General features: G+C 43.4%; 2 protein-coding genes across 7 annotated transcripts; one reads left to right on the forward strand and one right to left on the reverse strand.

Annotated features, from left to right (window-relative positions):
- The first annotated feature begins 287 nt into the window (after positions 1-287).
- LOC124001777 (selenide, water dikinase 1) lies at positions 288-13,898 on the forward strand. 3 transcript variants are annotated; one of them, XM_046308841.1, is made up of 10 exons: positions 288-385; positions 3,224-3,352; positions 3,664-3,760; positions 3,846-3,949; positions 7,952-8,059; positions 8,154-8,308; positions 8,492-8,582; positions 11,745-11,844; positions 12,128-12,340; positions 12,433-13,898. In XM_046308841.1, exons 2-10 carry the CDS (start codon positions 3,257-3,259, stop codon positions 12,645-12,647), a joined length of 1,179 nt encoding a protein of 392 aa, XP_046164797.1. In that variant the 5' UTR covers positions 288-385; positions 3,224-3,256; the 3' UTR covers positions 12,648-13,898. The 3 variants fall into 3 exon arrangements, with proteins under 3 accessions (XP_046164797.1, XP_046164788.1, XP_046164806.1); XM_046308832.1 differs by having other exon boundaries at positions 342-464; XM_046308850.1 differs by having other exon boundaries at positions 371-399.
- A 379-nt stretch (positions 13,899-14,277) lies between these two features.
- LOC124001756 (carnitine O-palmitoyltransferase 1, liver isoform-like) lies at positions 14,278-25,234 on the reverse strand. Of its 4 annotated transcripts, none has more exons than XR_006832850.1 (19): positions 24,988-25,234; positions 21,577-21,673; positions 21,135-21,265; positions 20,645-20,816; positions 20,392-20,493; positions 20,099-20,236; positions 19,841-19,918; positions 19,622-19,729; positions 19,151-19,235; positions 18,746-18,941; positions 18,440-18,625; positions 18,153-18,258; positions 17,116-17,232; positions 16,757-16,921; positions 16,331-16,465; positions 15,625-15,777; positions 15,395-15,510; positions 15,110-15,202; positions 14,278-14,985 (listed from the first exon to the last, which is right to left on the reverse strand). XR_006832850.1 is itself a non-coding variant. In XM_046308807.1 (19 exons), the coding sequence occupies exons 2-19, from the start codon at positions 21,652-21,654 to the stop codon at positions 14,893-14,895; spliced, it is 2,310 nt and encodes a 769-aa protein (XP_046164763.1). In that variant the 5' UTR covers positions 21,655-21,673; positions 24,988-25,234; the 3' UTR covers positions 14,278-14,892. The 4 variants fall into 4 exon arrangements, 1 of the variants encoding a protein (XP_046164763.1); XR_006832849.1 differs by having other exon boundaries at positions 21,514-21,673; XM_046308807.1 differs by having other exon boundaries at positions 15,400-15,510; positions 21,514-21,673.
- Between the last annotated feature and the right edge of the window lie 41 nt (positions 25,235-25,275).

Here is a 25,275-nt window from a genome sequence, read left to right on the forward strand (position 1 = left end):
CTAAATTAAAGGTACAATCCATTGTTGACTTTTTATTGCCAGACTCTGCGGTTCTTTAAAGGGGAGGTAAAACCGCCAGTCTCCTTGTGAAGGACCCTTTATGATCTCATGCCACAGACAAAATAGTATTTTTGCTCGTGCTTAATCTAAAAAACTCCCCAGTTTTATTACTTTCCTCACGTTGCGATACAATCTGACGCATGTACATCTATTTATTTTATGAACCTCCCAACGCCGAATAAATGTATTATTCTGTTGTAAAACAAGAAGTAAAAAGGAATGTATTTTTCGTCAGGCTATCTTCAGAGGCACCCGATTTACTCCAAATGCATTCTGGTACCGTCCCTTCTCTTGTATCGGGAGACCCGAAGCTAAAGCAAAACCGGTAAGGATAAACTGGTGAGAGCAATTAAAGGGGAAATGTTATACGAATACACCTCCGCTCCAGCCCTGTAAATGCAAGGGTGGGTACTTTAAATATATCGTAGGCAGCATATGATGACAAACGGTGTGCAAGTTGCATGTATGGCGCTATTTTATTGTTACAAAGTCTGTTGTTGCACGTCTCGCACGGCGCTGGACACGAAGGGGTTAATTTTTTCCACCGCCGACATTTTTATACACTGCGCCTCCCGCTTACTTCGAACCATAAAATGCTCCTTATTGTTCTGGTTTCTATAACGGAAATTATGAATACAGTACTATTCTGTACGTTTTTAAAATCCTGTATGAGGCCCAATCAGTCATACTTGATTGATAGCTAACTCTTTGATTAGCAAACGTTAGCTCTCAGGCAGGTTTGTTCAAATCGGTGGGCTTTTCCTGTCTTGCAGCTAGCCCACTGAATTATTGTTAACATCATGTTTTACTGTCTGTAGATAGTTAATATTTCAAACTTTTGACTGCTGAAGTTGAAAGTTGGCTGCAAATGACTTGATGATTTAACTGGAGCTGGCGCACACGAGCCCAACTTCACATCCTCCTCGCACTGTTTCAGGAGCCTCCAAAACGCCCCTGTTAAACCGTTTCAAACTAGGCCCTGAGCGCAACAATTTAGCCAGAGCCATGATGAAGTACAGGCTTGATCACACAGGGAAAGTTTGCTCCTAGTCCTAGCCGGCTGGGATTTTCTGTTTTATTTATCAAAGAAATTACATGAATTAGGTCTGATTCTATGTCCTTAAAGGTGTTTGTAAACAGTGATGTAGTGCTATTTGTTTTAGGGGAGGGAGCGATTAAAAAAAATGTAAATTGTCATCATTTCTCAATTAAAGTTTGCACCAACATATGTAGCCTATTTAATTAATATCATTGTAGAACAGGCCTATGCATAAAATGCATCCTCCAAATGTAACGTCTTCCTATGCCCACACATATTGTCAGAACATTTAATACTCATAAACACCAAGTTTGGCATACCTCATTTCAATATATGCCATGACTGTCAGTTGTGAATGTTAAATCTTCACGTTTTACCAGTGGACACTCCAAACTGCATGCCAATCCATTTGATCTCAATACATTTCATGGGAATATGTATTTTGATCTTCTTGAATGACTGTTTCTTACGCAAATTAAAGCAGATGGTGTTAACAAACGATTAGCCTTTCTTGTAGACCTATATTGTTTCAATCAAAACATAGACCTATATCCTGCCTAGTTTGGGCCACGAGGGGAAAAAATGACTATTCAGCTTCAGATAAGAAATGACCAAGGTGTTTTTGGTGTAACACATCTGCTTTAATCTGCCACAAAGCTACAGTGTATATAGGCCCTACTATTATTTTCAGTTCTGTTATGTAACATACTAATTAATAATTGTGAGCTTGCGAGGCATTGATTCAGCTTTGATTACTAAACAATCACCATTGTGAGAACTGATCATCTTCTATTTGTAATAATACTAAGTGATGAGTAGGACTTAGCATGGGCAACATATCTCGTTGAGGGTTATTTTAAGCGATTTTGAGGGCCCTTTGAATCGTGGTCGTGAAAGGACTGCACCTTAACCAAGTGGTCACACATCGTTCTGGGTTCCACTACTGAAGAGGGGTCTGGAGTTTTCTGAACATCAAGGCAGGCACAGTGAATTTGCTTCCTAGATCTTGTTAGTTTGATGATTCATGGGGTGGATCCGTTTGTTTGCATATGGAATAGGGGTGGTACGTTTCTGTAAGCTAAGCACTCGGACAGTAGGGTGAGTTCAAGTGCATCGTACGTGATCCCGAAGTCCATAACAACCTGTTTTGAGGACACTCTGTTTTAGCAACCCCTGGTAGAGTTTTCTGTCTGTGGCTTGTTACGTTGGTTTTGGCCAGCACAAAGTGGTCAAGCTTCCGACCGACTTGCTTCTGCACACACGCCAGAGAGAGGGAAGGCAGGGAAGAAACCACCATTTACCTACCTATAGGCTACTATAGCTTACATATTCATTTACTATAATTTTCATGGAATTTGAGTGGTGATTAAATAGAATTGATCAGAATACATTTCCAGAAATATTTTCTCCAGGTTTGTGTTCTGAAATTGCGGCTCTGTCTGTGCTCCCCATGCAGCCCTATGGCAGCACTACATCCCTGGTAGGCAGCTCACTAGAACAATCAAATAAGATTTAGCAATACTGTCTTTGAAACAATCTGTCTAGATGGATTTATCCTACTTTAAACATCTCTGACTTTTCTAAAAAGTTCACTTTTTCCCTCAAATGTATTTTGAGTAATTCATTTATGATTGACTTTAGATAGGGTTTTGAAACAAATTAAAAACATGAATCAACTGATTCAGCCACTAAACGATACATACATTAATAGGCAGTTTTGGTTGTATTAGGTATTTGCAAGTTCTCACTTTGGACATTTTGGAGTTATAACCTAATCTCCATTAATAGCACTATAACGTAGTCAATCATTCTTCAACATTCTTCCACGTTATTGATACCCGGGGATACATTTTAACCAAATGTCAGCATCCGCTATACCTGTACCTTTTCAGTTTAGTTGTAGTTACACAACAACTGGATATTTCATGTTTTACTCTCTCTCCTTTCACTCATCCCTGAGTCCTTCTCTGTTCCGTTATCCTAAGTCACTGTATCCTGATCCCAGATGCTGATTGGTTGAACAGAGTAGAGGTGTAGTCAGTGGTGAATGTCCAGCATTACTCCAGACACGTTTCTCATCCCTCTCTCCTCTCTTCCCTTTTCCCGCTCTTCTGTCCACCTCAGGTTATTGACTGAGATCCCAAAGTGTTTCCAGCCATGTCTGTCAGAGAGTCATTTAACCCAGAGAGCTATGAGCTAGACAAAAGCTTCAGACTCACACGCTTCACTGAACTCAAAGGAACGGGCTGCAAGGTGGGTTTTTCTACACCCCTGGTGCTGTAAAGAGAGTTATTAGGCGACATCTAAGACTGCCTACTGGTATACTGGCATTAAATAGAATGTTAATGTCCACTCAGTCTTTGCTGCTTACAAATATTATTTGCTGTATCCCTAGCTTCAATATTAAATAATGTTTGGGAGCAACGAGCAGACATTTACTCTATGTTCATAACTATACAATGTAAACTGTGATGAGTGTGAGAAGTACTACAAATGTTAACATTAGGATGATTATGATTATGCTTCACTTGTACTTCTAAGGTAATCTGCTTGTTATTCCATAGGTGCCCCAGGATGTGCTACAGAAGCTTCTAGAAGCCCTGCAGGAGAACCACTATCAGGAGGATGAACAGTTCCTTGGGGCTGTCATGCCCAGACTTGGTATGAACACATACACATATGCACTTTAATCACATCCATACTTTAGATAACTTTTACAGTTTAATAATAACTCTGTTCTATGCAGGCATTGGTATGGACACCTGTGTCATCCCCCTCCGACACGGGGGCCTTTCTCTCGTCCAGACGACAGACTACATCTACCCCATAGTGGACGACCCCTACATGATGGTATGTTTTCATTCTGTACCACTCTTTGTGTTACTGTTTTCAGCTATACCACATGCTTTAGGTCCTGAGAATATCATATACAGTGAATTCTGAAAGTTATTCAGACCTCTTGACTTTTTCCACATTTTGTTACGTTACAGCCTTTTTCTAAAATTGATTAAATCATTTTCCCCTCTCAATCTACACACAATACCAAATAATGACGAAGCAAAAACAGGTTTTTAGACAAATGTATTAAAAATGAAAAACGGGAAATATCACATATATATATAAGTTTGCAGAGCCTTTACTCAGTACTTTGTTGAAACACATTTGGCAGTGATTACAGCCTCAGGTCTGACGCTACAAGGTTGGCACAGCTGTATTTGGAGAGTTTCTCCCATTCCGCTCTGCAGAGCCTCTCAAGCTCTGTCAGGTTGGATGGGGAGCGTCGCTGCACAGCTATTTTCAGGTCTCTCCAAAGAGGTTAGATCCGGTTCAAGTATGGGCTCTGGCTGGGTCACTCAGACATTCAGTCACTCCTGCGTTGTCTTGGCTGTGTGCTTAAGGTTGTTGTCCTTTTGGTAGATTAACCTTCACCCCAGTCTGAGGTCCCAAGCACTCTGGAGCAGGTTTTCATCAAGGATCTCTCTGTACTTTGCTTCATTCATCATGCCCTCAATCCTGATTAGTCTTCCAGTCCCTGCCGCTGAAAACATCCCCACAGCATGATGCTGCCACCACCATGCTTCACCGTAGCAATGGTGCCAGGTTTCCTCCAGAAGTGACGCTTGGCATTCAGGCCAAAGAGTTCAATCTTGGTTTCATCAGACCAGAGAATCTTGTTACTCGTGATCTGAGAGTCCTTTAGGTGCATTTTGGCAAACTCCAAGCGGGCTGTCATGTGCCTTTTACTGAGGAGTGGCTTCTGTCTGGCAACTCTACCGTAAAGGCCTGATTGGTGGAGTGCTGTAGAGATAGTTGCCCTTCTGGAAGGTTCTCCCATCTACACAGAGGAACTCTGGAACTCTGTCAGTGATCATTGGGTTCTTGGTCACCTCCCTGATCAAGGCCCTTCTGCCCCAATTGCTCAGTTTGCCGGGCGGCCAGTTCTACCCTTCCCCAGATCTGTGCCTCAACACAATCCTGTCTCGGAGCTCTGCAGACAAATCCTTTGACCTCATGGCTTGGTTACTGGTCTGACATGCACTGTCAACTGTGAGACATTTATGTAGATGGGTGTGTGCCTTTCCAAATAATGTCCAATCAATTGAATGTTCCACAGGTGGACTCCAATCATGTTTTTAGAAACATTTAAAAGGAAACAGGATGCATCTGAGCTCAATTTTGTCTCACAGGGTCTGAATACTTATGTAAATAAGGTATTTAAAAAAATAATTTTGCGAACATTTCTAAAAACCTGTTCTTGCTTTGTCATTATGGGGTAGATGGTAGTGTGTGTAGACTGATGAGGAACATTTTTTATTTAATTCCACAAATTGTGGGGAAAAGTCAAGGGGTCTGAATACTTTCCGAATGCACTGTAGATTGAATAGTTACGGAGAGCTTTGGACAGGAGTCTTTCACCTTGAGCGGAGTATGTGTTATCTTCATTCATACACTATATATACAAAGTATGTGGATACCCCTTCAAATGAGTGGATTTGGCTATTTCGGCCACACCGTTCCTGACAGGTGTATAAAATGGAACACACAGCCATGCAATCTCCATAGACAAATATTGCTATTAGAAAGGCCTTACTGAAGAGTTCAGTGACTTTCAACGTGAATGATAGGATGCCAACATTTCAACAAGTCAGTTTGTTAAATTTCTACGCTGCTATAGTTGCCCCGGTCAACTGTAAGTGCAGTTATTGTGAAGTGGAAACGTCTTGGAGCAACAACAGAGTGGTAGACCTCACATGCTCACAGAATGTGACCGGCGAGTGCTGAAGCGTGTAAAAATTAATCTGTCCTCAGTTGCAACACTCACTAATGAGTTCCAAACTGCCTCTGCAAGCAACGTCAGCACAATAACTGTTCGTCAGGAGCTTCATGAGATCGGTTTCCAAGACCGTCGGCTGGAGTGGTGTAATGCTCACCGATATTGGACTCTGGAGCAGTGGAAATGTGTTCTCTGGAGTGATGTATCACCATCTGGCAGTCTGACAGACAAATCTGGCTTTGGTGGATGCCAGGAGAACTCTACCCGCTCCAATGCATAGTGCCAACTGTAAAGTTTGGTGGAGGAGGAATAATGGTCTGGGGTTGTTTTTCATGGTTTGGGCTAGGCCCCTTTGTTTCAGTAAAGGGAAATCTTAACGCTACAGCATACAATGACATTATAGAAGATTCTGTGCTTCCAACTTTGTGGCAACAGTTTGGGTAAGGCCCTTTCCTGTTTCAGCATGACAATGCCCCGATGCACAAAGCGAGGTCCATACTAAAATGGTTTGTCGAGATCGGTGTGGAAGAACTTGAATGGTCTGCACAGAGCCCTGACCTCACACCTAAACCCCATTGAACACCTTTTGGATTAATTGGAACGCATACTGTGAGCCACGTCTCATCGCCCGACCTCACTAATGCTCTTGTGGCTGAATGGGAAGCAAGTCCCCGCAGCAATGTTCCAACATCTAGTGGAAATCCTTCCCAGAAGAGTAGAGTTGTAGCAGCAAAGGGGAGAACCAACTCCATATAAATGCCCATGATTTTGGAATGACACATTCGACGAGCAGTTCTCCACCTACTTTTGGTCATGTCGTGTTTCTAAATCATACATTTACATTTTACATTTAAGTCATTTAGCAGACGCTCTTATCCAGAGCGACTTACAAATTGGTGCATTCACCTTATGACATCCAGTGGAACAGTCACTTTACAATAGTGCATCTAAATCTTAAAGGGGGGGGTGAGAAGGATTACTTATCCTATCCTAGGTATTCCTTAAAGAGGTGGGGTTTCAGGTGTCTCCGGAAGGTGGTGATTGACTCCGCTGTCCTGGCGTCGTGAGGGAGTTTGTTCCACCATTGGGGGGCCAAAGCAGCGATCAGTTTTGACTGGGCTGAGCGGGAACTGTACTTCCTCAGTGGTAGGGAGGTGAGCAGGCCAGAGGTGGATGAACGCAGTGCCCTTGTTTGGGTGTAGGGCCTGATCAGAGCCTGGAGGTACTGAGGTGCCGTTCCCCTCACAGCTCCGTAGGCAAGCACCATGGTCTTGTAGCGGATGCGAGCTTCAACTGGAAGCCAGTGGAGAGAGCGGAGGAGCGGGGTGACGTGAGAGAACTTGGGAAGGTTGAACACCAGACGGGCTGCGGCGTTCTGGATGAGTTGTAGGGGTTTAATGGCACAGGCAGGGAGCCCAGCCAACAGCGAGTTGCAGTAATCCAGACGGGAGATGACAAGTGCCTGGATTAGGACCTGCGCCGCTTCCTGTGTGAGGCAGGGTCGTACTCTGCGGATGTTGTAGAGCATGAACCTACAGGAATGGGCCACCGCCATTGATGTTAGTTGAGAACGACAGGGTGTTGTCCAGGATCACGCCAAGGTTCTTAGCGCTCTGGGAGGAGGACACAATGGAGTTGTCAACCGTGATGGCGAGATCATGGAACGGGCAGTCCTTCCCCGGGAGGAAGAGCAGCTCCGTCTTGCCGAGGTTCACCTTGAGGTGGTGATCCGTCATCCACACTGATATGTCTGCCAGACATGCAGAGATGCGATTCGCCACCTGGTCATCAGAAGGGGGAAAGGAGAAGATTAATTGTGTGTCGTCTGCATAGCAATGATAGGAGAGACCATGTGAGGTTATGACAGAGCCAAGTGACTTGGTGTATAGCGAGAATAGGAGAGGGCCTAGAACAGAGCCCTGGGGGACACCAGTGGTGAGAGCGCGTGGTGAGGAGACAGATTCTCGCCACGTCACCTGGTAGGAGCGACCTGTCAGGTAGGACGCAATCCAAGCGTGGGCCGCGCCGGAGATGCCCAACTATCATGTCAATAATGCCTTCTTGATAACTGTCTGTAGGGGCGAATTGCGTGTGCCAACGTTCTAAGTGACCTGTATGCCATGGGAGTGACGGAATGTGACAACATGCTGATGCTACTGGGGATCAGTAACAAACTGTCAGAAAAGGTAAATTGCATTGACACACACACACCACCACCACCACCAATGGCTAGCACCCAGCCACTAAATTGTCCCTCTCCTTTCTCTATTTCCCTGTCAGGAGCGGGACAAGGTAATGCCTCTGATCATCCAGGGTTTCAAAGACGCGTCAGAGGAAGCAGGCACGTCTGTGACAGGGGGACAGACGGTGCTTAACCCCTGGGTGGTCATGGGGGGTGTGGCCACCACCGTCTGTCAACCCAATGAGTTCATCATGTAAGAACGCTCTCATAGACAGCTACCCTCTTGTCCAACTCTTGCCCCCTCTCGGTCACTCTCTCCGTCTCGTTCTTGTTGCCTCTGAACTATTGCTAGTTTTTTCATGTGAGCTCTGTTTTGCGTTGTGATAGTCATGATATCAGAATTGATCATGTTGATGTGTTCTCTGCTGTCTCCCAGGCCAGATAATGCAGTGCCAGGAGATGTGTTGGTGCTCACCAAACCTCTGGGGACTCAGGTGGCTGTGGCTGTACACCAGTGGCTGGACATCGTAAGTGTCAACACACAAACCACCTTTCATTTGATTTAATAGCCTATATTGTAACTTCAACACTAAAATGTCAACAAACAAGGTGTCTGTATTTGTTCCAAAATATCAACCTCTACAGTCGAGTTAAATTTAATTTTTTTTTGCAAATGTATTATTATGCCTTATTTACATTAGTATTCAGACCCTTCGCTATGAGACTCGAAATTGAGCTCAGGTGCGTCCTGTGTCCTTTGAAATTTTTCTAAAACTTGATTAGAGTCCACCTGTGGTAAATTCAATTGATTGGACATGATTTGTAAAGGCACACATCTATCTATATAATGTCCCACAGTTGACAGTGCATGTCAGAGCAAAAACCAAGCCATGAGGTCAAAAGGAATTTTCCGTAGAGCTCATAGACAGGATTGTGTCGAGGCACAGATCTGGGAAAGTGTACCAAAATATTTCTGTAGCATTGAAGGTCCCCAAGTACACAGTGGCCTCCATCATTCCTAAATGGAAGAAGATTGGAACCACCAAGACTCTTTCTAGAGCTGGCCACCTGGACAAACGGAGCAATCGGGGCAGAAGGGCCTTGGTCAGGGATGTGACCAAGAACCCAATCGTCACTCTGACAGAGCTCCAGAGTTCCACTGTGGAGATGGGGGAACCTTCCAGAAGGACAACCATCTCTGCAGCACTCCACCAATCAGGCCTTTAAAGTAGAGTGGCCAGACGGAAGTCAGTCCTCAGTAAAAGGCACATGACAGCCTGCTTGAAGTTTGCTAAAAGGCACCTAAAGACTCTCAGACCCTGAGAAACAAGATTATCTGGTCTTTTGAAATCAAGATTGAACTCTTTGGCCTGAATGCCAAACGTCCTGTCTGGAGGAAACCTGGCACCATCCCTACGGTGAAGCATGGTTGTGGAAGCCTCATCCGGTGTGGATGTTCTTCAGCGGTAGGGACTGGGAGACTAGTCAGGATCGAGGCAAAGTACAGAGAGATCCTTGATGAAAACCTGCTCCAGAGTGCTCAGGACCTCAGACTGGGGCGAAGGTTCACCTTCCAACAGGAGAACGACCCTAAGCACACAGCCAAGACAATGCAAGAGTGGCTTCGGGACATGTTTCTGAATGTCCTTGAGTGATCCAGCCAGAGCCCGGACTTGAACCCAATCGAACATCTCTGGAGAGAACTGAAAATAGATGTGCAGCAACGCTCCCCAACTTTGTAGCGTTCTACCCAAGAAGAGTCAAGGCTGTAATTGCTGCCAAAGGTGCTTCAACAAAGTACAGAGTAAATGGTCTGAATACTTATGTAAATGTATTATTTCATTTTTATTTTATTTTAATACATTTACAAAAATTTTAAAAACCTGTTTTTGCCTTGTGATTAATGGGTATTGTGTGTAGATTGATAAGGATGTATTTTTATTTATATATTTATATATTTATATATATATATATATATATATATATATATAAACATTTTTAGAAAAAGCTGTAACATAACAAAATGTGGATAAAGTCAAGGGGTCTGAATATTTCCCAATTGCACTGTGTATGTATGTACAGTCATAAGTTTTTTGAACACCTACTCATTCCAGGGTTTTCCTTTATTTGTACAGTTTTCTACATTGTAAAATAATAGTGAAGACATCCAAATTATGAAGTAACACATATGGAATAGTAGTAGTAGTTACCAAAAAAGTCTTTAAAAAATCTAAATGGTTTCTTCAAAGTGTCCACACTTTACCTAGATGACAGATTTACACGCATTCTCTCAACCAGCTTCATGAGGAAGTCACCTGGAATCCATTTCAGTTAACAGGTGTGCCTTGTTAATTTGTGGAATTTCTTTCCTTAATGCATTTGAGCCAATCAATTGTGTTGTGACAAGGTAGGGGTGGTATACAGAATTTGGTAAAAGACCAAGTCCATATTATTTGGTAAAAGACCAAGTCCATATTATGACAAGACCAGCTAAGCGAAGAGAAACGACATTCCATCATTACTTTAAGACATGAAGGTCAGTGAATCTGGAAAATTTCAAAGTTTCTGGATAAGAGCGTCTGCTAAATGACTTAAATGTAAATGTAAGTGCAATTGCAAAAACCATTCAGCGCTATGCTGAAACTGTCTCTCATGAGGACCGCCATAGGAATGGAAGACCCATAGTTAGCCCCGCTGCAGAGGATAAGTTCATTAGAGTTAACTGCACCTCAGATTGCAGCCCAAATGAATTATTCACAGAGTTCAAGTAACAGACACATCTCAACATCAACTGTTCAGAGGGGACTGCGTGAATCAGGCCTTCATGGTCGAATTGCTGTAAATAAACCACTACTAAAGGACACCAATAAGAAGAAGAGACTTGCTTGGGCCAAGAAACACGAGCAATGGACATTAGACCGGTGGAAATCTGTCCTTTGGTCTGATCAGTCCAAATATTAGATTTTTAGTTCCCACCGCTGTCTTTGTGAAACGCACAGTAGGTGAACGTGCTTGTGGTTCCCACCGTGAAGCATGGAGGAGGAGGTGTGATGGTGAGGGGGTGCTTTGCTGGTGACACTGTCAGTTATTTTATTAAGAATTCAAGGCACACTTAATCAGCATGGCTACCACAGCATTCAGCAGCCATACGCCATCCCATCTGGTTTATGCTTAGTCCTACTATCATTTGTTTTTCAACAGGACAATGACCCCAAACACACCTCCAGGATGTGTAAGGGCTATTTGACCAAGAAGGAGAGTGATGGAGTGCTGCATCAGATGACCTGGCCTCCACACTCCCCGACCTCAACCCAGTTGAGATGGGTTGGGATGAGTAGAACTGCAGAGTGAAGGAAAAGCAGCCTACAAGTGCTCAGCATATGTGGGAACTCCTTCAAGACTGTTGGAAAAACATTCCTCATGAAGCTGGTTTAGAGAATGCCAAGAGTGTGCAAAGCTGTCCTCAAGGCAAAGGTTGGCTACTTTGAAGAATCTCAAATATATTTTGATTGAACACCTTTGGTTACTACATGATTCAATGTGTTATTTTATAGTGTTGATGTCTTCACTATTCTATAATGTAGAAAATAGTTTAGAAAATAAGGGAAAACCCTTGAATGAGTAGGTGTGTCAACTTTTGACTGGTACTGTATATATCGTTTGTGTGTGTCTCTCTGTCTGTCCTTCAGCCTGAGAAGTGGAATAAGATCAAGCTAGTGGTGACTCAGGAGGATGTAGAGCTGGCCTATCAAGAAGCCATGATGAACATGGCCCGGCTCAACAGGACAGGTACACACGCACACGTGTGTAAAATACTGAGGCTGGACTTTTCCTCATGAAGGACAATGAAGCGTGATTTCTACTGTCCATTTGATATGTTTAGTTAGCTTTAATTTGTCTTAGAAACACACACACACACACACACACACACAGTCCGACTCGACAGACCAAGTACATTTCCTCAAGTTGTTCTCCCTGCCTTCTTTCTCTTACTTCTCCTCTCTTCTGTCTTCTACCATTGTTTGAACCAATATGGTTTTAAATATTGATGTCGTTGTTTTTCTCTCTACAGCCGCTGGTCTGATGCACACCTTCAATGCACACGCTGCCACTGACATCACTGGCTTCGGGATCCTGGGCCACGCCCAGACATTGGCACGGCAACAGCGTAGCGAGGTGTCGTTCGTCATCCACAACCTCCCCGTGCTTGCCAAGATGGCAGCGGTGTCCAAGGCCTGCGGGAATATGTTCGGACTCATGCACGGAACCTGCCCTGAGACATCAGGTGTGTGTGTCTGGGCTTTTTTGTTCGTCTGTTGTCTCTTGCTTGTCTTTCACACACATAATCATCACCCACCTCTCTCTACCTACCTGTAGGGGGTCTGTTGATCTGTCTTCCCAGGGAGCAGGCAGCTCGTTTCTGCGCTGAGATCAAATCTCCTAAATACGGTGAGGGCCACCAGGCCTGGATCATCGGCATCGTGGAGAAGGGCAACCGCACTGCCCGCATAATCGATAAACCACGAATCATCGAGGTCGCTCCTCAGCTCTCCACACAGAATGTCAATCCCACACCCGGCGCAACCTCATAATAACCCCCACCCCCCTGCAACGCAGACCAGAACCACAAGCTCGGACAAGTTATTTTTTATTTTTTTCGCATATTCTTAAACTAGAGCGTGTTAAATGTATACACGTGTGTGTGTGTGTGTGTGTGTGGGTGTATATGTATATATACACACACACAATTAACTGGGTTGCTGTGTATGCACACCTGCCTCAGACAGAAGCCTTAGGGGCAGGTCATCACACAACTAAAAAGAAAAATTCTCTCAAAAGAATAGAACGAAAGTAAAAATCCATTTGCCTTTTGTGTCTGTTGTAATCTGTTACGTTTAATTGTAGAGGCAGGCAGCTTCTGGGTTTGAGAATTGATGATGATGAAGATTATCCGATACTGTTGATTCATTTTGAATCTTTTGGAGACTGGATGTCCGTTGCCTTTTGGGCTCTTTTTAAAGGGTGCTAAGCATGTGTAAGTGATGGGTAGCGAGATAGCGTTTTTGTTTGTCCGTTCACTATGTGTACAGTTCAAAAGCCTAGTTCAAGTTGAAAGGTATAAGCAATGCCTTGAAAGATTGAAACATGCCTTTAAAGAGTGTGAACGTAAGGGTTGCTTTTTTTACTTTGACTTTTTGTATTTTTTCCCCCAAAATAAATCAAATGTTTTATTTTCTTGCATTGTTTTACGAGAGCACTATCAAACTGATGGAATCTAAGGTGGACTCCGTCTGTTCACATTGCTGCCCTGAACTTTAAATCAGTGATATGATCATTCATAACAAGGGCATTAAATCATTTTACAGGAAAAGAACACAACGGCCTGGGATAATTTGATATACTCACCTATAGAGATGTGATCACACAATAGGATTTTGAAGAAGTCTGAGCATTCTGTCTCAACTCTGTTGCATTGTACGACTGACTACCTTTTCAGGAAGCAGGGGTCATGATGAGGCAGGTGAAATGGAAAGCACTCAAGTCTTGGTTGACACTTTTCTCCATGAAAATAATACCAGTGTATCCATCTGTAGCAGAGCTTACTCTGATGTGCCATATAATCTTCCAGTACCTAGAGGTTCCATCATTTGTATACCGGTAGTGTACTTTGTTCACAGTATCTCAAATCTACAATCTGTTTCTAATCATCCTGGTTGGGATCAGTGTAGTCTTAATAATCTCCAGTAATCTGATATAAGGCCTTTTCTAATATCTGGTACCATAAATGGTTGTATGGCACTGCTTCCAAACTGAAATAAAACTGGATCCTCTCTTACACTGAAGGACTGTGTGTTCTCTCATCTTGTTTCTTAAAGCAGGAAGTAGCCATCTACACAGCAACATCAAGGGCTCTATTCAATCTGACTCGTGGAAGTTCAGCATTACAGCGTGAATGAAATTTAAAGGCAACGTTCCAGCATTAGTGGAGACTAAATTCACGGTAAACGCTGCATATGTCGGCTCAATCGGAAAAGACCTTAACATTTCCAGTGCGCAATCTAACGCTTCAGCGATCCAGATTGAATAGAGCCCTAAATTGTCATTATGCCATATAGTAACTAACCACCTTGTACACCAGAATGTCATTCCTCTATTATACATGGCAACAGCAGCTGGCCACACAGTTGATGTTTCCAACTGTCCTGGAGTCCAAAGAAGTCAAACAATCAACATATCCTTTATAATATACTAATAAACACAAATACATAAGCATAACAGATTCCGATATACAACCTTATATATTACAACACTTAAAATACTCAAAACAATGGTATATACAAGTGTACACATATTACAATCAGAAGCAAATACTATGACCTCTCTAAACAGATAGTGGCCTATCCTTACAAGGCTACATCCATATATCATTCTACTACAATCAAAATCAGATTAATAATAGTTCTATATGGCCACCAAGGCATTATGTGCTCCATTGCTCTTGCCAGAATCGGTTCAAAACTATACTCAAAATTCACTGCCCTTTTATAGAAAGGATAGTGTCTGATATAAATAGTGAAAATGCTTTATTAAATATGTATTCTTCTGCAAAGCAATTCCTCCTGCTCTCTGAGTAGATATCCAGAAGCTTTATAACTTAACCCAGTCTAAAGTCGTTACCCAGAAGAGACTAGTCGTGACCAGCCGTTGGGAAACCATGTTGTAAAGTCACAGAGCACAAAAATGTGGTATGAAGGCTAAAAAGACCTTCCAGACTGTCTTCGTATCACATCTCCTTCTCCTTCTTGTCTTTTTACATTTACATTACATTTAAGTCATTTAGCAGACGCTCTTATCCAGAGCTTTTTGGTCGAATAGCGCACGAATGTCCAGCATGGCCTGTCGAATGTTCTGTCCAAAGCGGTACGAGTCCTACAGAGAACAAGACAGTTGTTTAACCTGATAAATATTCACCTAGATTGCCATTAAGGTAATATGTGAGGGCTATATACTGTGCGATTCAGTAGGTTTGTGTAGTGTTAGACAGTGGTCTCACCGTCTCAGGGCTGGAAAACTTGCTGGAGATGTGGAATGTGATCAGGTTCTCTCCTATAATGATGTAAGAGATGCCATAGCCGTCATCAGCCACCTGGGGGCGCAGGAGAGACAGTACCACTCACCCCTAACTCTGACCACATCATAAAAGTAAAAGCAGACAGAAGAAGTAACAGAGAAGGACACAACGGCAGTAGGACTTGAGATTCTGGTACCAGCTAATTTATACCGTATGTCTGTCTGTGTGCGTGTGTGTATAGCATGTGCATGTGGGCGGTTGACTCACAGGGCCGAACCCCCCCCCCCCGCGCCCACGTATCTGGGAAACTTCTTCATGTCAACCATGTTGAGCTGCTGTTGAGGAGTCTGACTAGTGGACAACCTCCAGGGTTCTGACAACACCTAAACGGAGAGGGAGAAGGGTGAGGGGGTAAGCGTAAATCTCTGATATCATTTCACTTGGTCACCAAAGTATTATTTAACATGTATAATGGTGTTAACATCACACCCACACACCTGTTTGAGGAATGGTGAGTCGATGCTGAGGTACTTAGACATGATGTAGAGACAGAAGAGGTGTCTGTCGATGCCAGAGCCTGTCATGGCCAGACGGTACATGTTCTGGTGTTTGTCTGCGGCCTTCCGGAAGAGGTCCAACTTTTGGGCACTCTTTCCACAGGGAAACAGAGGGTATTCAATCAACACCTAGATACAGCTCAAAAACACAACAGATAGAGCAGTGGTGGTCAACCCTCCACTTGGAAAGCTACTGAGTGTGCAGGTATTCGGTGCAGCCCTACTCAGACACACCTGATTCTACCTATCAGCTGTTTATCAGCACTTTGATGAGCTAAATCAGGTATGTTAGCGCAGGAGCAAAAGTAAAAAGTACATAGCCAGTAGCTGGCCAAGTTCAGAGATCAGAGTCCAGAAACTGACATTTGGGTCCTGGTCACCTAGTTTTCAGTCAGAGTGACCTGAGCCTTACTGGAAGTTACATCATGTCACTCTCTATCAGTAACTCCCACAGACAAGGCTACTGACTGTGGAACTACTGACCTGTAGTGCTGAACCCACACTGTGTTTAACATCAGATACTGTCAAACGTCTGATGGTCTGGCACGTACTAGCATGTAAGTGGAAGGTGACTGTTACTGCTCTTGTGTTGCCATTAGTTCATTCTATATTTTCTCTGACATGATTAACCGAGGCGTGTCCTGACCGCAGTGTTCTTGTCCTCCATGGCTCTGACAAAGGCTGTGGACTCTGAGGTGCAGGAGCGAACCGTCTCTGTCCTACCCTCACGGAACATCCGGGTCATTGAGGCCTCATACGTCAGACAGAACTCCCCCTTATCCTACAACACATAGACAACAAATACATTCAGATGCATTGCTATGGACTTGATAGTGTCTTGTGTTGTTAATGTTAACCCAATCATTGTGTTGTATTGTTTGTCTGGTATCATCCGTTGACATCAGGTCAGGCGTCATGACTATTCATGATGAAAGCACACACACACACACACACACACACACACACACACACACACACACACACACACACACACACACACACACACACACACACACACACACACACACACACACACACACACACACACACACACACACACACACACACACACCCTGAATTGGGCCAGCTGTAGTGCTAGCTGTATGAAGGCATCAGGACTGGTCCTACTCTTCTTGATCAGGCCTTTCCCAAACTCATCAAACAGACAGCCATGAAAGTCCACGTCATCAGCTATCACCTTGGCAACCATGTAGGACTCCTCAATGACCTCCTGGCACTGAGGGACGAGGAGAGACCAGAGGACAGACAGGGTCAGACAAGACACAGGGCAGCCTGTAGAAACTACTGACTGGTCTACTGAACACAACACAGTCTAAACTAGCGTTACTGACTACAGAGAGAAATTTCATTCATCCCATTTCCTCTTTACTAAAGCTACAACTTTTATCCCTAACCTATTAGAAGCCATACCTCCAGTGGAATGTCCCATTGCAGTTTGGTGGGGGGAGGCAGGCCCTTGTTGATGTCTCCTTTGCAGTGTCCCTCCTCTGTGTAGCCCAAATGGAAGCAGTCCGTTGCTAGGACATACTACACAGAGACAGCACAACAATCATTAGACTCACACAACACACATCCCAATTAATCACAATGTCATACACTGAGTGTACAAAATATTAAGGACACCTGCCTAATATTGAGTTGCACCCCCCCTTTGCTCTCAGAACAGCCTCAATTCGTCAGGGTATGGACTCTACAAAGGTGTCAAAAGCATTCCACTGACCCGAGTTGACTCCAATGCTTCCCACAGTTGTGTCAAGTTGGCTGGATGTCCTTTGGATGGTGGACCATCCTTGATACACACGGGAAACTGTTGAGCATGAAAAACCCAGCAGTGTTGTAGTTCTTGACACAAACCGGTGTGCATGGCACCTACTCCCATACCCTGTTCAAAGGCACTTTTGTCTTGCCCATTTACACTCTGAATGGCAGACATACACAATCCATGTCTCAACTGTCTCAAGGCTTAAAAATCCTTCTTTAACCTGTCTCCTCCCCTTCATCTACACTGATTGAAGTGGATTTAACAAGTGACATCAATAAGGGATCATACCTTTCACATGGATTCACCTGGTCAGTCTCTCATGGAAAGAGCAGGTGTCCTTGATGTTTTGTACACTTAGTCTATGTTTAGGCAATAAGGCATGGGGGTGTGGTATATGACCAATTTACAACGGCTAAGGGCTGTTCATAGCACGATGCAATGTGGAGTTCCTGGATACAGCCCTAAGCAGTGGTATATTGGCCATATACCACAAACCCCGAGGTGCATTATTGCTATTATAAACTGGTTACCAACGTCATACACGTGGTATATGGTTTGATATACCACGGCTTTCAACCAATCAGCATTCAGGGCTCGAACGACCCAGTTTATAATGTGTTTTAGAAAAACTTGTTTGTTCATTAATGCAATACATCATTAATACCATCAATAATATGGTTATTACCTCCCACATGTGTCCTATAATAGAAGCGTCTGCCCATGAGTGTTCTGCATTAACCCCCAGTTTACCGTTCTTATAAGTGATCAGAGTGAAAGATTTGTCAAACCACCTGAGAGAAAGAATGCATATCGGGTTAAACACTGTAACACACTCATCACAAGGCAGTGCACAGAACAGCAATTTACCACTAAACTACAGTTTAGTGAAAAATAGGCCTACTTCACAATAGATGTTTTCTTCCTCATTTCCTGTCCTGTCCTACCTGTCATAGCACTTCCTGTTTGTCTCACCTGTCATAGCACTTCCCGTGCAGCAGGGACTTGGCATACAGGTCCAATGACCTCAGCTTGTCAGGGTCATAACCATGCACCTCGTCATCAAGGCTGAGGAAGAAAGCTGACGTCTCGATGGCCTCCAGAGAGGCTTTGTTAACACCCTGTCTGAAGTACTTCAGACGAGCCCGCGCCCACGGAACTCTGGAGGAGAGGTGGCTGTTTTATTTCTGATGTGTGTGTACGGAAGGGGCGTGTATATGTACCCCTCTGTGTGTGTGTGTGCAGGTGTGTTTGCGCTTTCATGCCTATATGTGTGAATACCTGTTGCCGGCTGTGAGGGCAGCCAGTTTGAGTTCCCCAGGCTGTGGCACGGTGGTGTCGACGAGGATCCTCTGGAACTGAGTCTCCAGCTCAGAGGGCCAGAGGTGACGCCCCCCGTAGTACAGCCACACCTTAAAGAAGCGGCCCTTATGGTACACCACCAGGTGCTTCCGGTCACTCAGGTGCTGAACAAAGTCTGGATCATGGAGAAGGAGAGGGGGAGAGGAGAGAACATAGAACATTATTGGGTTGGGGGGATGCACATAACGCTCCTTTTGAATTATAGCTTTTGTCTTCGATTGTTGGAAGATGTGTCTTACACAAATGCATGTTCATATTTAGTCATGCAACTACCCAGCGATAGTCTGATAGTGTTATGCCCCCAGCAGGCAGCAGTGTGCTCACCTGTCTCTATACCAGGGATACGTGTGGTGTTGAACATCCTCTCCATCTGATAAGAACACATGGGCACCACCCCCAGAGCCCTCAACTAGTGAGAGAAAGACAGAGGGAGAGGGAGAGAGTTATAGAGAAAAGAGAGAGAGAGAGAGAGATAGAAGAGAGAGAGAGAGAGAAAATAGAGAGAGAGAGAGAGAGAGAGAGAGAGAGAGAGAGAGAGAGAGAGAGAGAGAGAGAGAGAGAGAGAGAAAAAATAGAGAGAGTGGGGTTACTTTAGTAGAGCAGAAATAAGTCAAAGGCAGTGGGAGGATGATTTAGGTTAACAGAGAAGGAGGAGGAAGATGACCTGGGTTATTTAAGGGGTAGAGAGAGGGCCATGGGTCCAAGGGGAATGGAGGAGGGACCTAAATACTCTCAGGGGATGGGAGAGAGGGAGAGAAGAGCGGTAAGAGAGACAGAGAGAGGGGTTTTCGTTACCGGTGCATGTTCTCCTCTCTCTAGTTTGCGGCGGTACTGCAGCATAGCATGAACAACATTCCCTGCCCGAACTGCCTGTCTGTGTGTGGGAGTCACGTACAGCAGATCCTAAATCAGATCATCATTACAGCATTAGGGAAGGGTACTGGATGCATCTTATTTAATGCCATGTTCCCTGTATAATGTCTACAGTATACGTACAGTACAGACATGTCTTACCATGGAGTAGAAGTTACTGTTGACCATGATGGGACTCCTGCCTCTAAGGTAGATGTACTCCTCCCACCAATCACTCACCTGCAACAGGTAAAACAATCTATAACAATCATTTGTTTGACTACTATTTTGTTTTAAAGAGCAATTTCATCACTCACCAAAACAGTAATACAGTCATTAATTTTTTAAAATAAATAAAGCTACCAACATTATTGTTTAATGTATCCTAGCATGGTACTTTGAAACAATCTGAATACGTACATAGTTAGTAGCCCACCAGGATTTGAGGATGAGGTATTTCTGGAGTTTGGGTGCCTGGTCCTTCTTGAAGTCATTGGCCACCACCTCCATCTGGTTGTACTGCTCATCATCCAACAGGGGGCGCACTGACTCCAGGTACTGCAAGGTCATAGAGAGATTATATGATATAATACCGATATGTAGTGTACACATATGGTTATATACTGATTCTGATCTCTCCTGAACAAATTATCAGTTTGATATTGTATTTCAACCAAGCACATGAGACACATAAACATCTCTCTTTCTCTCACCCTGCTTATGGTGTCATCCACACTAGGCACATGTAGTCTGGGTAGGGAGGTCTGGAAGCTATAGAGGAGAGGTCTGCGCCCAGAGAACATCTTCACCAGACTCTGAGGAGAAACAACACAACACAATGACTGGGTTAATTGCCAGAATAATCCAATACTGAGCTCAGACAATATATTTTCTTGATTCTGAACTATGAGTGAGCTGCACTTTTGCTCATGTTGATTTTGAAATAGAGACATTTAACAGACATACCAGCCAGAGTTTGGTGCAGAAGCTAATTTTGCCGTGGGACTCAAAGATCCAGGCATGGTAGGAGAGAAGGGCCTTGAGAATGTACCTCAGCATGAGGATGAGAGAGAGCCACAGGCCTGTGGAAAACAGGATGGCACTCAGCACTGTCTGGGTCTGCACTGTCATGTAGCCACTGGAGTGAGGGGAGACGAGAGAGTGGAAAGGAGAAAATCCAGTCAGGTACTGCAGCAAGCAAACCTTTAAAAATGGTTTTTCAAACGGAATGGCACTCATCACTGTCATGTAGCCACTGGACACAGGAGAGAACACAACTTTACCTAATTTTATCACAACAAAATAGCATTAGGCAAAAAGTCAAACCATCAAACAATCAAAATTATGTTTATTTTTCTTCACAAGGAAATTATTTTGACAGATAACCACAGGCCGAAAAGAAGATGTATCGTTGTTCCATTGTGCCTGTTCATCATTGTGTTATTTGCTCACTGACCTGACAGACAGGGTCCTCTTGATGGTGTCTATCATTCCCAGTGATGGGTCTATCCTGGCATATATGGTGCTCAATATGGCTATCACAACGATCAGCAAACTAGATGGGCTGACACCTGTCAATATCCCATTCTGAAATAAAATCATATAATTCAATGTTCATTTAGGTAGTTAGCCTACAAACAGACCAACTAGGCTATTCCTAGATGTGCAAGCATTTGTCCCAGCTCAGTAGTAGGCTACACACACCTGAATAAATCAAGGCAATAATAATAACTTGACTAATTTGTTTTATTGCTGGACTGCAACAAATACCAAGCTAGCTATCATGTCCAGGATTGGTAATAACTGTAGGGCTACTTAATAATTGGAAAACAAACTTTAAATCTTATGGCGCGCTTTGTCCATGACGTCACTCCCGACAGGTAGATGTGTTTGAGTACCTCGCGGCTCAGGTGGCGGTCGATGCTGTCTGAGGTGACGGTGAACTGGAAGCCAACTGCCTGATGTGCCTCTGCCATCCCGGTGACGTCGAAGACCCTGTTAAAAAAAGAGAGATATAGACAGAGGCGTTCAACTTTTTTAACCCTAAATGAGCCAACACATTTTTATCTTAAAAGCGCGAACAGGGGTAAAACATTTGACCCCAAATTGGTAATGATTGTGAAGAGATACTGTCTGTGAAGTAGTAACACTTTCTCTCATTAACTTTAAAAAAAGATATATATTTTTTTAATTTGACCCCCTTTTCTCCCCAATTTCGTGGTATCCGATTGTTAGTAGTTACTATCTTGTCTCATCGCTACAACTCCCATACGGGCTCGGAAGAGACGAAGGTCGAAAGCCATGCGTCCTCCGAAACACAACCCAACCAAGCCGCACTGCTTCTTAACACAGCGTGCATCCAACCCGGAAGCCAGCCGCACCAATGTGTTGGAGGAAGCACCGTGCACCTGGTTAGCGCACACTGCGCCCGGCCCACAACAGGAGTCGCTGGTCCTTTGCTTAGTAAAGAGCTTTATTGGCACTATGGTGTTGAACGCTGAGCTGTTGTCAATGAAAAGCATTCTCACATTGGTGTTGCTTTTATCCAGGTGGGAAAAGGAAGTGTGGAGTGCGATTGAGATTGCACCATCTGTGGATCTGTTGGGGCGGTACGTGAATTGGAGTGGGTCTCGTGTTTCTGTTATGATTGTCTTGAAGTGTGCCATTACCAGCTGGTCAAAGCACATTATGGCTACCGACGTGAGCGCTACGGGGCGGTAATCATTTAGGCAGGTTACCTTCACTTTCTTGGGCACTGTGCGGGTCTGTATGAAACATGTAGGTATTACAGTCTTGGCCAGGGAGAGGTAGAACAGCGAATGTTGACCTGTTTAAAGGTCTTGCTCACATCAGCTATGGAGAGCGTGATCACACAGTCATCCGGAACAGCTGGTGTTTTCATGCATGAGTCAGTGTTGCTTGCCTCGAAGCGAGCATAAAAAGCATTTAGCTCGTCTGGTACGCTCATGTAACTGGGCAGCTGGTTTCCCTTTGTAGTCTATAATATTTTTCAAGCCCTGCCACATCCGACGAGCATCAAAGCCGGTGTAGTAGGATTCAATATTAGTGTTGTCACCGGTGGTTTAAAACCCCACCCATGCAAAACAAGCAAAAATGTCAGGCAGGCTTTTCAAACAGCTCATTCACTAAAATAACATTATCTTAATTTTCACAATTTCACAGTATTATTTCAACTTCATAGTGTGGAAATATATTAAAAATATTAAATCCTTATTTTTTTAACGCAATTATCAAATAGAACATGTCTGTTTATATTCCTAAAAACCAGGAAATTAGTTATTTCTGGTTGGTTCCAGCCATTCTTATGTGGGATATGAATGGGGAAAGAATGGGGTTATGGGATAAATGCCGGCAATAAGGTCTAATGTTAACACAGGCTTATGCCTGTTTCACAAATATATTATGACGCCATTTTGTGGCGTTGTTGTTAATTTCGGTGTTCGGCAGTTTTTTTTCCAGCTCTTCGCCACACACATCTTTCTTGAGGCAAGTTGAAATTTGGTAGCTGATGTCTACGCCCCTTCATTGGTGATTGGTCAACAGTAGGGGTAGGACCTATGGACGGTATTGTTCAATGAAGTGTTTGCTGTCATTCTTCGAGAGACAAGAGAGCTAAGCAGCAGCTAGGCCCTACTGTGTGTGCACTACTAGTTTTCATGCATAATTTTTCACTTGAGAAGTACTGCACCAAACATCTTAGGTAGATGTCAAACGTAAAAATGTATTACAGATTTCTGGATTTTTCTTTGATTCATTCTGACTATTTTGAGGAAGTGCATGGAAATGTTGTTGCCATGGTGGCTCTAGAGACAAACAACAGTAATATTGCTGCTTTTTTCTAGTTTAACAAACAATGGTTTTTAAGGAGTATGTGAGAACAGACGTTCACTTCTCCTAGCCGAGTTCTGATAGGACCTAACGGAACCTATGTATGCGCAATTAGGAGATCATATACTTTTTTAATGAGATAACATCAGTCAGTTAACATGACCTTTATGAATATGAAGCCTTTATGTGCTTGTTTTGATTACATATATGCTTCGAAATTCACAAAAAGTTACCGTTAGCCGATGAAGATCATAGAACAAAACATATAAGATCTCCTAAACCTGTGTTAACCACAGACCTTATTTTTGGCCTTTATCCAAAAACACACAAAAAAACAGTAATTTCCCCATGGGCATTGGCCAACGAGCCATGGCGGAGTTAGTGCCTACTAAAATATATAGTAATATAGTAATATATGCCATTTAGCAGACACTTTTATCCAAAGCGACTTACAGTCATGTGTGCATACATTCTAAGACGCCATTACTATTGCTCTAGCCTAATGGTTAAAACCAAACCAACTTTAGGCTGACGGTTGGGAATGGATGCATGCAGGAATGTAGTCGAACCTCTCTCACATCAATTTCAGGTGAGAGAAACGTTCATTTTCATAGACTCATGGAAACAATGACTAAGAAATAGCCATAGGTAGCCCTTTTGTAATTTCAAGGATTAGTTCAATATTTTCTAATGTCATATGCCGTGCCCGGCAGCCAAGTAGGGCAAAGTTGAAATGGCAGATATAGAGGCCGGTGTAGCCTGGGTTACTGGCATGCGCTCAGAAGTGGAACCGGTTTATAAATATAAACACTGCAGACTAGGAAGAGCAGTCTACTACTCCACTGACCACATAACAAAACATTTTGCATGGTGTATTCATAAAAAATATTCTAATAATTAGGTTTGATCACCAGGGCCATAATACAGTGCCAAATACATAATACAGTGCCAAATACATAATACAGTGCCAAATACATAATACAGTGCCAAATACATAATACAGTGCCATCAGTGCCAAATGGATATTTCTCCAGTATAGCTTTATAATATGTGTCCGGTCAGCTAAAAGTTTAGATTTGAACAATATCAACTGAAGAATGAGACAATTAATTTCCTTCAGTTAACATTTACTTTTTCAAATCAATTGTGAGGATGCAGACTTCCTATGAATTAACTTTCCGTTAGCCTATTACACACACTTATTGTGTGGCACAAGGGGGCTAGAGATTAACTAACTTTTGACTTGCTTTTGTTTGTCAAGCATCTGAAATGTTTCCTATAGCTCTCAGGTGCACAGACGGTGACACCCAACCCAGCACCAGCAACAAATCTATATGGTAACTAACTACACTAGTACAGTATTACATACTTAGTGTTTCTCAGAGACATAGACAGCTACAGTAGCCAAAGAATTGATACATAATAACAATCCAAAAACAAAACATTCAGTAATTCAATACCTTGAAAATCGATTCAATTCAAGCTTGGCTGAAGTGAAACAGAAGAAGACAGTGACTTTGGTTTCTCACAGTGGAATCCCTCTGGACCAGAGCTGAGCTCTCTGTGTGTGTGCTGCCTCTGTGCTCTGTCTGTGACTCCTATGCCCTTGAAGCGGCTTTCCTCAGGTACCGGGAGCAAAATTCTACCCCCTTTCTTTTCTGCAACTGGACACCATCTAGAGCTAGACTGTATCCTCGTGTGCCTGCTGACCACATAGCATTCAAACCCCTGCAGAGTACTACTAGAAA

This window comes from Oncorhynchus gorbuscha, linkage group LG02 (assembly GCF_021184085.1).
Source record: "Oncorhynchus gorbuscha isolate QuinsamMale2020 ecotype Even-year linkage group LG02, OgorEven_v1.0, whole genome shotgun sequence".
Taxonomy (NCBI): domain Eukaryota; kingdom Metazoa; phylum Chordata; class Actinopteri; order Salmoniformes; family Salmonidae; genus Oncorhynchus; species Oncorhynchus gorbuscha.

What these genes read in the sequence shown, in the direction of transcription:
- LOC124001777 (XM_046308841.1), top strand. Translation starts at nt 3,257, where the DNA reads ATGTCTGTCAGAGAGTCATTTAACCCAGAGAGCTATGAGCTAGACAAA. An exon ending in GTAACAAACTGTCAGAAAAG is followed by an intron (nt 8,060 to 8,153) that starts GTAAATTGCATT and finishes TTTCCCTGTCAG; the next exon opens with GAGCGGGACAAGGTAATGCC. An exon ending in GGCCCGGCTCAACAGGACAG is followed by an intron (nt 11,845 to 12,127) that starts GTACACACGCAC and finishes TTCTCTCTACAG; the next exon opens with CCGCTGGTCTGATGCACACC.
- LOC124001756 (XM_046308807.1), bottom strand. Translation starts at nt 21,654, where the DNA reads ATGGCAGAGGCACATCAGGCAGTTGGCTTCCAGTTCACCGTCACCTCA. An exon ending in AGCGCGCCATAAGATTTAAA is followed by an intron (nt 21,266 to 21,513) that starts GTTTGTTTTCCA and finishes ATTTTATTTCAG; the next exon opens with AATGGGATATTGACAGGTGT. An exon ending in AAGAGGACCCTGTCTGTCAG is followed by an intron (nt 20,817 to 21,134) that starts GTCAGTGAGCAA and finishes CCCTCACTCCAG; the next exon opens with TGGCTACATGACAGTGCAGA.